Source organism: Sander vitreus, chromosome 15 (genome assembly GCF_031162955.1).
Source record: "Sander vitreus isolate 19-12246 chromosome 15, sanVit1, whole genome shotgun sequence".
In the NCBI taxonomy this organism is placed as follows: domain Eukaryota; kingdom Metazoa; phylum Chordata; class Actinopteri; order Perciformes; family Percidae; genus Sander; species Sander vitreus.
In genome coordinates this window covers 16,607,151-16,622,024 of record NC_135869.1, presented here as the reverse complement: position 1 = coordinate 16,622,024, position 14,874 = coordinate 16,607,151, and the positions used below count along the sequence as shown (strand labels likewise).

The window sequence follows — 14,874 nt, the reverse complement described above, 5'->3', positions numbered from 1 at the left end:
TTTAGATGTGATTCCTTTATTTAAGAGGACTAGTTTCAGTTTTAACAGTACACATTGCATTGCATGTGCTCTTTAAATGAAGTTAATGCAGATAAAATATAAGTCTATATTTATTGTCTAATGCACAGGAAGAATAACAAGAGAGACATTTCTTACCAGACTTGGATCATTCGAGTCACACTCACTGGTATTCTTCACAGTCACCCACTGGCCGTTTACATCACATTCCTGATACACCATGCCACGTTGAACTAAACATACACAAAGACACACGGTCTCTGTGAGTTACTAGACAGTCCAGTCATTATGGACAGGGCAACATGCCCGCCATACAGTGTGTATCTCCTAACTCACGTCTCTTACCTTTATGGTGCCACGGCAGATACCACGGACACGACACACTGACGGTGGTGTTGGGAAGTCCATCAGGCCAACAGGCGTAATTGTCAAACTCCCTGTTGCACACGAGGCCTGGCGATAATAATAAAAAAAACAATGGCCGATTTTTTTTTTTTATACAATCACAGCCCTTACACACTATGCTTTGTTTAAGTCTGTGGCTTGGAGAGGTTGTGGTCTTGTGGTCATGGAATTACATCTTTGAAGTGATGGCTGCTGGTGGCCCATTATCTGTACACATCATGGTATTTCATCTGACTTCAGAGTAAAGTCCTCCATAGAGGACAATCCGCTTCTACCATACCTTTCATCTTCTCAGAGGATGCAAACAGTGCTGGCTGTTATTGTATGGGCAGGTGGAAGTTCAAGTGTATAAAGTCCCATATCCTCTACGCCTGCTAATTCACTTTTACACTCATGGGGTGACAGGACAGATGTATGAGTGCTATGGAGGTGGTGTGATTTGGTGTGCAGTGTGGGAAGCAGACTTTTGATGAAGTTGGAGCGTCACTGTTCTTTGCCTCTATTCCACAAGCTAACAGGCCATAATGCAACTGAAGAGCAGCATTCGACATGTAGTTAAACACTGTGGATGGAGCCAGGAAGCAGAGAGTGTGGTGCAGCAAATAAAAAACTGGGAGCGGCTGCAAGCAGAGTGATTTTACAACGGTTTGAGCAGGGATAGTCTGGGGACAGCGTACAACCGAACCATTACCAGCACTACTGCATTAGATAGTTGCCACTGCACAACAAGATGAGGCTAAATGCTGATTTTCTCTCTGTGAATGCAAATTATATAAATATATATATATATATATATATATATATATATATATATATATATAAATATAAAATATATGTATATATATCTTTCATATTTCATATTTACTCTCTCAGGAATGTTTAGGATTTAGTAATCATAGGTTATCATAAAGTTGCACTTCATTGTTTCTCTGGATAATAACCTTAATGCCTACAATGCCTAAAATCAACAATTGTATTTTACCAGTGGCACACCACTACTTGTGTGTGAAAGGTGACAAACCCATTGATAATTTTTGGTGGAGAACAAAAACAGAGGTAAAAGGAGAGAATATTGCACTTACATTCAGCAGGTGGCCAGAAACACGACTCCAAATAAAAGCTTATATGTTACTTCGTATATAAATGCTGTAACTGTATGCTAACAAGTTTTCCATTTCAAATGTAGAAGATGATAATATGCCAGGTTTGTGTTTACATTTATTTATTTTTTTAAGTTATTGTAGGTTTTACCATTGAAAATTAGCTACAGTATGTTCAGCTTACCGGTACTTGGAGAGTCTCGGCTGTTGTTGCGAACACACTCCTCCATGTACAGTTTCCAACTCTCCTTCAACTTTTCCAGAGAAGCAGCAGGAGACACCTAAGGAAACGATGGAACACATGCAACAACAAAGTCCAGTTACACGATGAAGGTTATTCGCCTCACACGAACCATGAAGACAAAATAAGTGCGTTATCTGAATTGGCATTCATTTGTTTTACTTCACTTCATATATACAGTAGCTGTAAACAAGTCATCCTTAGGATGGGGATATAATCCATCAAGATGAAACTGTGTACCACTCTAATGCGTTGTCTGTATGGACAGGCTGATCTATTGTACACTATAATAATCATGTCATTAAAAAAGGGGGACAGTTTGTATAGGCTTCCACACCACAACTCTCTCTGGCTTGTTTCAGAAGGCAGCAGAGCTAAAGAAACAACAGCCACCCCCACACTGTTAAGGCCAGTGACTAATGAAGTTCAGACTTAAATGGGGGCTGTTTGCCTTAGGGAAAAAGGGTATTCATGTATATGCACCTTTTTGTGTGAGTATGTGTGCATGCTCTCGGGACTTACCTCAATGCTGCAGGAGACAATCAGCATTGCTGAAAAGAGAAACAGCCGTGACATCCCTTATTCCTGCTGTTGGTGCTGAGATGGGATACTGCAGGAAGGGGAAGGGTTTTCACCTCATAAGGGGGCTTATTTACGCTCACCGCACTGCCTGGATGAGACAGAGACACACAATCCATCAAAGTTCATTGCAAACACACCACTTATTACCTCGGCTCAACTTGGCCATGCGAAGCAGAGGAGGACCAAAACAGGAAAAGGCTGGGTCATAATTACAACAAGATCTGAGCAAGGTGTACATATAGCAGGATGGACTACCCAGAACTAGATAGAACTAGACATGTCCAGAACATCAAAACATCATGCCTCCAGGAAATGCTGTTTGTTCCAGTGATAAGACAGCTGTGGCTCAGCAGAGCTGTACTCACCCAGGAACTCACAGTTCTCTGTCCACCTTCATCTAAAGCCTGTCAGTGTTTGGTCGAGTGTGTGTCAGCGTGTGCCAGAGGTCACTCACCTGTCTATTGATCGATGGTGCAAACTCCCACTGAGAGATTTGGTTTGAAGCCAGAGAACGGAACGAAATCTGAAACGTTTCTGCAAAAAACACCTTGACCATGGAAACATTTTTGGCTAAAACGTTTCAAATTCCATTCTGTTCTAGTCTTGTGGCAGGGAGGAGGATGGGCTTGTGTTGATGTGTTTGGAATTACTTTTGTTTACTGGGGGTATGGTGTTTGTTCAAGAGATAAGAGCACAATGTGTCATGACAGATGTACAGTACGTAATGTGTGTGTTCAAGAAAGCCTACATTCAAATCAGAGTTTTTTTGTTAGTGTTAGTTTTGACTGAACATGTCAACAAGCTTCTAAAATATGGGTTGAACTAGCCGCCAGGCGCTTCCAGTCACAATGTAAGTATCCACCCTATATATTACAAAGCTCTAGTGGAAGTCAGACTTCAGATGATATCTATATCAAAGAACCATACTTTCTTAATGGCCTGTTCAGTGTAATGACCACAGGATGCAGTTAGCATTAGCTTCAATACTGACTGATTGCCCTGGGCGCCTCAGGGTTCAGAACTACTCTTGTCTGGCCTGACGTCGGGTCAGGCCCAGTACAGCTGAGATCACAGCACTGACTCTTTTCCTCCTAACGCCATCAGACATTCACAATTCAGTTTCCACTGCTATTAAACTTTATGTACTGAGTTATATATCAACATAGGTGGCTTAAAACAGAGAAGCATATCTGGTATGAGATGTCGGCCTTGATTCAAGAACTCCAGGATCTGTTACAGCTCATTAGGACGTTAAAAGCACATTCTCTTCATGCTTTACACTAATTCCATAAAACAAAAAACAGCCAAATTATGCCAATCACACCAGACTGGGCATCAAGCTCTGTTAAACCAAACCTCTGTACTGTAAGTGTAAGTTCTTACCAGAGAAAGTTCTTAGGCATCATTCTGTGAGTGCATGACATGTGTACTATCCGGGTACAGTAGAGAGGCTGACACGCATGTGGGTGAGCACATGCTCCTGATCATACGGCTTCCCACAAACACATATAGAGATTTCCTAACACACCAGTGGGCCTGCACCACTTTCTGCAACTTAGCACCAAGTAGGAGCAATGATTAACCAGACTCAGTGCTCGGTAGAGTCCTGCAGGAGGGATGGTGAAAGGGAGAGAGAGACAGAGAGAGGGTATGTCAAAATGAGAGCGCAAGACTGAGAAAAAATAAAGAGTTTCTCAACCCTTTCTGACCCCATTTTTATGTCCCAACACTAGTAACACTGGCCACATATTTGTAAAGTTTTCAGCAAAAATGTAGAGCCCACATCACAAAAAATCTCTTGAAGTGAGAGTGTCCTACAATCAGGTGACTAACCGCTAACACCACACTGAAAACACTTCTCTGTTCACATCACAGATGTGGCCAATTTCTGATTTGATTCATTTTGTATCTGCATATTTTTTAGATGTAACTTCATCAAATGCCCCAAAGCTGAACTCAAAATAGGGCATTTCCTAAAATAAGCATTCGCTGCTTGAAATGCTCACTGCTAAAAGCCAGAACATGAGAGAAGACACACCCTGAGGACATATGTTTGTGAGTCTCTTGTGCTTTATTTGTGCAGATTTGTCACGTACATGTCTGCTTGGATGCCTTTAATGCAGGACGATGGGAATCACATCGGCCATTAGGTGGGAGCTGGAATGGAACTAATGGGCTTGAAGGTGTGAGGCTAATTAGGCTTGTATATTCTGCTGTTATGATATCCTGCTAGAGCTACAGCTCTGGACTCCCAGTAAGCTGTGAATTGCTCGGCTTGAGGATACAGACCCATCAAGGTCCTCTGGAACATGTGTTGTTTAGCCCCGAGAGCGCTCTGTTCCAGGAAATAACCTGGAGTTCTTATCTCTATTGTTGCACATCTGATTTAAGAGGTGGAACGATGGCTGAGAGTCAGGCAGAGCCAGAGGGACCTCTCAACCTGTTTCCTTTGGTGTTTCTCATCATGATGCAAGGTACCAAGTGTCACCTCTGCCTGTGGATGTGTTCAGTGTGTGATGCTTTTTTTTCAGACAATTTTAATAAAAAAACTATAAATACTAAAACGTCATTGCTCCCTTTGATTGCAAGGACAGACAGCTATTTGTTTAAATAATGCCTGGTCATTTATTAATATTTCTGTAAAAAAAATACACTGACAATCACAAATGAATGACGCAAATTCCTTGAATGTCCCAAACAACATAACAACTGCTCTTTGTTCAAGTGCATGTTGGATGGCTCAATACAATGGCCACTAACAATTACTGTTGTTTGTTCGAGAGTACTTACCTTTAATTTGATTACACTGTCTAACAAATAAAATTACGAAAGGGGAGTATGCGTGCATGAATGCAGGTTGAGGGGAGCAGGGTTAAAAACAAAATCTCTTGGAAAACACAATAACTGTCTGGTTCACAAAATGCCCCAGAGCAACAATCTATCGTGCAACGTTCCATATGCAGAAATGCTAGTAAAGGCAAAACTCTCCTGCATCAATCATCTTATACAACTTTCCTTGCCATTGATAAGGCCTCTGGGTATATATCATTACTGAAGCATCGTTCACTAATCTAGCTTTGTTTCTGAAATATCTAAAAGAGATCTCAACCGAATAGATGCAGCATAACTCTAAAGTTATACCACTTTGTGTATTCTGACTAAATAAGCCATGGCAAAGCACGCCACCCTCATCATACCTTAGGGCTGCAGATGTTACACTAAGTATGGCATTGCTGGATGAGAGCCTCACTATCTGATAATGGGGTGAAGCAGAGTTCAGAGGAGACAGAGCATAATGCTGCAACATCTTCTGCGACTTGGCTGCTGCAAGAAAGACGGGAAATAGTAGTATTAGATCCCCTGGTTGGTTTTGTAGCTGAAAGTCCTTCAGCTGTGAAAATTACATTTACAAATATCAAAGAGGAAGCTTTACTTTAGCTGCTCATTGAACTCAGACTAACAACAAAAGCCTATTTAATTTTTTGGAGTGTGTGTCAGTGTCAATGTGTATCTTAAACATGCATGAACACTGAAAGCAGCTGCTCTCATCCAAACACATATTGTATGTTGTCTCTCTCTATGCAATAGCCTTCTCCCAGTGTGCCTGATGATGACTATCTGTGATTCTATGTGAATCTATACAAACGCTGCTGCTTTTTGATCCTGAAAAACTGGTGCCAAGTCCTGAAGTTAACTTTCAATGTTTTATTGCGCAACAAAATCAACCCAATTATCTTCACCAATAGCTGACAGAGCTTAAGACTTTTGGGGGAGATATTACTTTAAATGTCTGTATATAAAATACTTTTACCAAGTCTGCATAATCCAGGACATGCCTGTGAGGGATAATACCCCTAGTTAAAACATATTGCACAGTATATACATTCTAAGTCTAATGCTAACATCCACGTAACCATGCTCATCATGGTTGTAGCCTAATTTGGTCAGTCTGTCTGGGGGATTCAGTCATCAGAGGATATCATATGCGCTGCTTGGCTAATCGTTTGCTGCCTGCTGGCGTTTCTCTGCTGAGCTGTGTTTGGAAAATGTGTCAAGTCAAAGGTTTTGCTCATCCTCCGCCTCTTACGCAGACGTCTACATTTTACCTTTTCCGTGCCTCAGTGAGTTTTGATGAAATGGTTGCTGCCTTGATGTAATATTCCACAACTGAGCTTAAGTTGCTCTTACATGCTGCATGCATTTTAGAAATGTGCTCAAAAGTAACAATGTGACATTGTACAGTACTTCAATGAATATGCAAGTCAAATGTGTCAGCAGGTACGCCGTACAACATTGTGTTGAAGGATCAACACACTCACTTGATTATTCAGATGCTTTGTGTTTGCATAGAACTTAGTAGTCACAATTATTTCACTGCTCCGGAATATAGTAGTTCATTAGCTAACTTTTCCAACATCTAGGAAATAATAAAATCTGTACAAAAATACAGGGGATCACTTAATGTTAATAGTAACACACAGCAGTAACACAACATTTAATTATTCATCACCTGTCTCCTCTCCCTAGCTTCCAGAGATGTTTTAGTGGGAGGAAAACATAAAGTATTAACAGCCTCCAGTCAATATATAAAAGTTATTTTCACTGGCCAACACCCAAACTTTTTTTAATTATTAAACATGGACCGGAAGAAGATACTGTGTCTATTTTACACGACAACGTGACATGAACAGTAGTGTGTGCAACATATTTAGATAGTGTTAAGCCTAAAATAAACATGTGAAATACAGTGGTACAGATTTCAGCAGCTGTGTAATGTGGCTAACCTCTGAACTGCTCGAAATGTTTGTCACTGACCCTGTTACAATGTGAGGGAGCAGAGTGCGACTCACCTGTGTCCCATTTGGGTCATGGCTCCAGTGACCCGGCAGCCGGATGCTCTAAGCCTCTTCTGAAAACATTCTCATTCCGAGGTCACATCTGATGAATGTGGGTGAGCAATGACAAACGGTTGTATAACATTTGAGATGTACCTGTATTGTGTAAGTGGGAGTGTGTGGGGCTTTTCTTTGTTGTACATGCGTGTGGGAAGAGTTGGATGCTGTTTCATACTCTCTTTCATGGTGTTTGTTGGACCTGTGATCTGTGCCTGCTGTGAAGCAACATCAACCCTACAGGGACCCTTTGATTTTCTGTTACCGTGTTCACCATCCTACACTGTTTCTGTTGCATGCACTGAGTCGTCCAGTTTAAGATGTATAGTAATCATCACTGCAGAGGCAATCAGTTTCCTCCTGGGAGAACCTGTTGTGGGCTCTTTATCACAAAACTGTTAAGATTTCCATTACACAAGGCACACTGCTTTTAAAAAGAGGATTATATTGATCATGAGCCAAGCCAGGACAATCACACCTCCTGATAACACAAGCCAACAATTTCCAGCTGTGCCGTTGCCTTCTAACTAAAATGAACAAAGATCAGTTGCCTGAGATGACAACCAGATTAATTACAGACCACTATTGTTGCCAGTTTGAGCAAAGAGCCGGACCACCATCCTGTAGATACTGTCTGGTCTCAGCTTAGCTCAGCACGTATCTTATTTGTTTCTGCCTGTGTACTTGCTGATATTATTCACTGGCTGGCACAAAGACGCAGGGAAAAGGACTTGAGGAAATGTCTGCATAGTTTGTATTACTTGTTTCTGTGGTAACCTTCTTGCTCCAACTACAGATCCAACCTTTAATGTACATCTCATCAGCAGTAAAGCTGGCCCACACAGCAGACCTCAGCCACTGCCAATGTGTCAAGCCAAAAGTACAGTCTTTACAATATATGTCAGACATAATATGCCAAGAATCACAATCTGAGAAAATGTAATTGCACTGAAAGGTGCTTGTAATAGTATAAAGGTGACAGACAGAAACACTGCATTCATTAAATGGAGTGAATGCACCTAATTAACTGGTAATTAGAATAATATGAGTGAAAGATCTCTGTTCATGCCAGTTTTGAGTGTTTTGGCAAATTGCATCACACAGAGCAAGAATGGTCAACATTGTATTTGTGTGTGTAAGCAGAGAACCTCAGTGCATGTAATCCACCCAGGCAGTGAGAACATTTACTTAAGTGCTTACTTGAATGAAATTATAAAGGTACTTGTACTGTACTTACGTATTTTTATATGCAACTTTACACTTCTACTTCTGCTTCAGGGAAATATTGTGCATTTTACTCCACTATATGTATTTGACACCCACATATCCAATTACTCTGGCTGATTGGACCTTTAGTCAGGTTAAAGGTAGTATGATGTCACCAAACTCAATGTACTCCCTTTCTCTGCAGCTCTTAGTTATGCGGTTATAGTTTTAGACTACCGGGGTACCTCCTTGGACACACTGAGCTTCTCTCTCCTCTCTCTTTCCATCTGTGTGTATTCGTGTCACAGAAATGCTTGTTACTAACATAGCTCCGGGGAGCTTATTCCCCGGAGTCCTTATGTTCTTTTTCCGCCCAGCATCATCATCTTGGATCATGATGGCACCTTCATCATGGTGGCAGCTGTCGCCGTGGTCCTGCCCTACGCCCTGCTGTGCCCCATTACACCCTGCTGCGCACTGCAATGCCCGGCTTCGACTTGCTATGTCCGGCCAACGCCCTGCCACACCCTGTTACGCCCTGCTGTGCTCTACGACACCATGAACTATTATAACTATTACAATATCTTTATTGTGACTATTATTGCCATTGTTCATCATACCCCCAACCGGCACCGTCAAACACCGCCTACCAAGAGCCTGGGTCTGTCTGAGGTTTCTTCCTAAAAGGGAGTTTTTCCTTGCCACTGTCACACTTACACATTCATGCATGCTCTTGGGGGAATCACTGGAATTGTTGGGTCCTTGTAAATTATAGGGTGTGGTCTAGACTGACTATCTGTAAAGTGTCCTGAGATAATTCCTGTTATGATTTGACACTATAAATAAAATTGAACTTATTAGAATGATATCAGGGTAAGTTTTCCCACATATAATATAAAAATATTTAATGCTTGTATACAATATGATGCATTATTATTGATTTAACTATCAACCATGACAACAACTAGGCTACTTAGAATGTGCTTTACCTAAACCTGCTACAACATTAAAATGCTGTTTATACTTTAATGCATTGGTAGTAACACAAACATATCACTGGCAGAGTCCATTTTACATAATGTGTATTTTTAGCCTACTTCTGATACTTTTAGTACATTTTCCTGATAATACTTACCTACTTTTACTTTTATCTTTAAAACATGAATATGTGTAAATTAAGCAAAGCAAAGCTTCTGAATACTTCTTCCAACACTGCAACCAGGTCAATAATCGCAACCAATAACTGAACCCCCCTGAGCATCAAAATGAGGGACCATTTATAACCCGAATCAATTCAGCTCCTAAAAACTCTTAAATCCAGTGGAAGGCTGCTAAATGAATTCATCAGGGCAACAAATGCAAACCAGTGATTTGTGATTGTATATTTCTACAAGAGCAGCATATAAAGCACACAACTAGAACAGAATTTCAGAATTGTCTCTTGAGAATAAAAGGACTGCTTTGTCACAGTTATAAAGCTCCCTGTGACATTAACACCAATCACCTGAGACTTGGTATAAACAAGCAATTAATGAGCGAAACGAACACAGCAATTGCACCTATCAACACTTGCAAGTTAGCATGACAAGTCAAACACACTGACTCAACTATCGAGGAATAGAAAACAATGTGACATTTATTAAAAGCATTTTCCTGTGCCAAAAGAGAATGGTAAGGCTACTCTGTTTGTGGTGTCAACATAATTGTACGTGTGAAAGGATGTAGCTTGATAAATGGCCAAACTGGTTTGTGACCACCACTGGTTTGTGTTTGTTCCAACAGCTGAGCAATTCAATGATGCTGCTTTTATTACTTTACAGTAAAAGTCACAATTATGACTAAAATTGTATCTTCATAACATGACTGGCAGGGGCTTTACTTGTGATGCTCTGACACTGTACAACTCCACTTAGTCCTAATAAGGGCTGGAGTTCAGGGACAGGAGCCGCTGTTTGACGAACAAACACTGTGATCAGAACCACATGATAAACCTGTCTAATTAAGTCTGGTGGTAAGTGGATCTGTTCAGGGAACTAAACAGATTTTAAGGAAAAGGGAAAAAAAATCCCTTTCACTTTCTCTTGACACAATTTCTCCCCAAGGGAAATAAAAAAGTTTAAAAAAGACAAATCACACCATGAGGAGTAAAATAAGACTTATCAGAGTCACAAAACAGATCTAAAAAAAAAAAAAAAATCAAAGAGCTACAATTAACACTTTCAGGAGACTTAAGGTCAATAATGTGACTGCTCCTGATATATGATGTATGTACTGTACAAGCGACTGATGGGATTGTAAGAAATACCATGAACAGAAATAAGGAAATAAGAACGAAACAAACAATAGAGATGAGACATATAGAAAGAGATAGAGAAAAAAGACACAAAGGATGTACTGTAACTTACTGTGACTTCCTTTTAATGTTGCCACATTCAGAGATATTCCCAATTTGCACTCTTATCACACGCAAAAACCAGCGTCATTTAATGTTAAATATATATGTTCAGCAGAAGACCTTACACAAGCCCTCCTACTCTGTAATATTTAATGTTTATGAGATAACTCTAAATAGACCTGCTGAATTATGAAAGGGATTGTGTGAGCCCTACACCATGTGACCTCTTTGTGTAGCCACATCTATTGAACGTCAAGCTCTTATGGATACTGGCAGCCAGTGTTTATGTGTAGTAATCCCCTGAGCTCCTCGTCGCTGCTCTGTCACTCCGCCATAAGCCTGGAATCTATCAAACACTTGGTTTATCATACACAGTGGCAAAGCTGCACAGCATAGTGGACCCCATACATAGATACAGTGAATCTCTTAAACCTTATTAAGCGAGGCAGTACAGCCCCCAAAAAAAGGAGAGGCTGCAGGGGAAGAGTTCACACGGTGTGCTCAAAGGCTGCTTAATAGAAACACAGACATGGGACATTTAAAAAGAGGTAACTAACCATAACCTTGGATATTTTTGACATTAGTGCAATTGCAATCCTTCTCTGCATTCATGACTGAAAATGCACCATTAAATTAGAAAAGAAAGAAGGTCAAGGAAACAATAAAGACAATGCAGACAATGGTTTCATATGTTTTTTCTGCAGTTTCATTTTTATGTCACATTACATTACATTACATGTCATTTAGCTGACGCTTTTATCCAAAGCGACTTACAATTGCTATATATGTCAGAGGTTGCATGCCTCTGGAGCACCTAGGGGTGAAGTGTTTCGCTCAGGGACACATTGGTTGACATATCACAGTGGGAATCAAACCCGGATCGCCGGCACCAAATACATGTGTCATATCCACTGTGCCATCACCAAACCAGTTGCTATTTTAGCTTTTCTGAAACATACACATCACATCTCCTCCTGTGCATCAGGAAAGAGGGTCTTTAAAGCTTCTGTGGGGGTTCTGTAAACAGTCGTAAAAGCATTCATTCAGTGAATGTTGGTTGAATCACTCCTGTAATAGAGAGGATATGGCTGGTATTGTTTTATTTTATTATTAGTACCATCAAATCCCCTGAGGAGATCATAACCACAAAATTGAATGTATGCCACTAACAAGTCTGTGTAGCCTCAGTTTGATGTTTGCCCTCTGGGCCAAAACTTTATTGCTATAAGATTGTTTCACTGGATGACAAATTGCTTTGATACAATGAACATAACCTGTTATTCTGAAAGACCTCCACAACTGCATTTTCAATACCACCTGCTGAAAAGGGATATACGAGACATGTTCATTATGACATAAAGGGGGAACTTAGCTATAGAGAATATACCATGTTGTAAACATGTTTTATATTGCTGTAAAGCTGGGCATTTTAACATTGGGTCTATGGGAATTGACTCCCTTTTGGATCCAGCCTCAAGTGGCCACTCGATAAACTGCAGTTTTTGGCACTTCCGCATTGGCTTGATTTTTTTTAAGCACCGGAGGTTGTTGCTTGGGCTAAACCACAGTCTGTATATGGGCTAAAACATGGATGTATAATAAGAACTGCATATGGTGTCACTGCTCAAGCCTTGCAGTCTTTTTTTCCAGTGGCCACTCACAGTATTGCAACAATAAATTCCCCTGCAGCCCAAAAAGGATTTTCCCAAAAGGCCACAATTGCAAAGATTTTGCAAGGACACCTCGAACTGCAAACAATGTTGATTAAGACTCTTTCTATTATATTTTTAATCAATGGACTTTTAATATTTGAAAAACCTTGAGCCAAAAAAAGTGATTTAAAAACCTGTGACGTCACAACAATGTGACCTGGCAATAAGAAGACATCCAAGATTGTTCATAGTTGTTAATCTTAAAGCATATTCTGTTGGTATAATGGGGGGATTTGCCCACTGAAAAATATAAAGTAAATCAAGGTGATTTGTCTCGACTTCACTTGGCTCCCACAGTTCCCACCCCTTCACTAATATATATCCATGTTATCTCACTCCATTTCCACCTCTTAGCATCTGTATCATAATTTATCTAAATGAACTCAATTCCTCATTAACCACTTGGGAGAGATAAGCAAAGCGATATATCTGCCATTCCATCTTCTCAGTTATACACACATTATGCTCTGCCACTCGCTCTTACTCACCTCTCAAAGACACCCACACAAACACACACACTTACAGTGTAGATGCTTAAAGCCATCATTATGTAAACTTTGACTCAAGTGTTCTGTCATGCTCCCAAAATAATTTTGGTTTGCCAGAGGTGTCTCATTTGTGTTTTTTTCATGCATAGCTAAGTTGTTTTGTTTCTGTCTCCAGCTGCTCGTTAGCAACAAAAAAACAAGGGTGCTTCAGTGTATTTCATTAAAAAAACAGTCTCTGTGAGTGTAAGGCAAGTATGGTAACGCTTTTGTTCTGTTCTGAGCAGCAGCGATGCATAGGCCTCAAGTGACATGTATTCTCCCATGAAGAGCTATGAGTTCACCTATTGCAACTAAACCCACTTATGAATGAAATAACCACACAAACAGTCTGGGGTCGCAGTAACAGACGTTATCTTCAGCCTTAGATACACAGAGCTGATCCATGGACGTGGACTGTATGTCGCCCAACGCTTCTTGCCTGGTTTGTTTTTAGTTAGGCAGACAAGACCTACGGCGTTATTAGTTCCCGAGTCTCTACATCAGAAAAGAACATACAGTATAACACATCCTACCTCTCATCACTGCAGAGTACTGGCATGCACTAGGCAGCATCAACATCTTTACTCATTCATGAGAAAGTGTGGCAAACAAGATATTAATTTGTCACGCAACAGCGAGCAGTAGTGAGAGCGAGGGAAGGAAAGCAGCTCCAATAGCTGTAGATGTAATATAGATCAAGAATGCTAAGAATAAATCCAAAACCGCCTACAGTCTATACATTTCATCTGGGGGGGGTTCTGTGCTGAAAAGTCGACTGACTAATCGTTAGGACTTAAACTATAAAAAATATAAGAATTTAACAGTATTTGATTTTGATATCAAAGAAAAAAAAGAAAAATCAATAAAGAAGAAACCTTTTGGTGAAAATCAGATTATTAATAAAGCAAACATTTGCTGCCCAAATCAAACATTAACCAAATGTATTCTTCACTTTCTATCAGCATATTTTGAGCTGCCTGTGCTTGGACACTGTTTACTGCAAGAGGGAAGCAAAGCAAGCTTTCGATGTGTGATGGATAGAAAATAAACTTTCCACTAATCTTTTTCTGGGAATTCTTTAGACACAAACTGGTTAAAAAAAAAATAAATGAGCCATGGAAGTAGTACAGCAGTACAAAATAGCACAGTCAGTTTGCTGTAAGAGAGGTGTGTCACAGCTGCAGTTATGTCAGCCTGCAAAAACACTCCTGTTAGAAACACTTAGGTGGTTCTATAATGCAGGTAATGTAGTTGGCAAACAGAGACTAATTAAGCAGTAAAACAGATGAGCACAAAATATACACATGCACACACACATGTTCTTGTACGTCTATCCTCATGAGGACCCTTGACTGACTACATTTACTCCCCAATCCACTAACCCTTAACCATCAGTGCTTCACGATGAGTCTTTACATTTACACAATTCTTATTTTACATCTAAGCTTAGGTCCTAACTCTAAAAAAAATTATTTTGAGGAGGAATCACACACAGAAAAACTTTAGGCACATATCACTGCTGTAGATGGATTATCTCCCTCAAAGCTTCGCTGGAGAAGTTACACCCTGTAGCGAGTGATAACCTAACAGGCTAGAAAAGGGCATACGTAAAGAAGTGGATTGAATTTAAATGTGTCGGTCATCCATTTGCTCATATGTTTGCAAATAAGATCTATTGTCTATCTATTTGGATGGCTATTGTGTGATGCTGTCTTGAGCTCTTGAAAGACCCTCAGCAGTTGAGCTCGGGGCTATGGAGAGCATGAATAATAGAAGCAGTGTGTTGATTTGTAATG

General features: G+C 40.3%; 1 protein-coding gene across 2 annotated transcripts in view; it reads right to left on the bottom strand.

The window, feature by feature from the left end:
* Positions 1 to 14,874, bottom strand: part of gcgra (glucagon receptor a) — a 40,031-nt gene that overhangs the window by 9,743 nt on the left and 15,414 nt on the right. Inside the window, exons 1-5 of one of the 2 annotated variants that reach the window (XM_078270271.1) lie at positions 2,801 to 2,854; positions 2,287 to 2,434; positions 1,708 to 1,804; positions 364 to 471; positions 157 to 251 (exon numbers count right to left, since the gene is read on the bottom strand). In XM_078270271.1, coding sequence (XP_078126397.1) covers positions 157 to 251; positions 364 to 471; positions 1,708 to 1,804; positions 2,287 to 2,340 — 354 coding nt within the window. In that variant the 5' untranslated portion in view covers positions 2,341 to 2,434; positions 2,801 to 2,854. Of the gene's footprint in view, positions 1 to 156; positions 252 to 363; positions 472 to 1,707; positions 1,805 to 2,286; positions 2,435 to 2,800; positions 2,855 to 14,874 lie in introns of those variants that run through there. The other variant, XM_078270270.1, reaches the window with a different exon arrangement.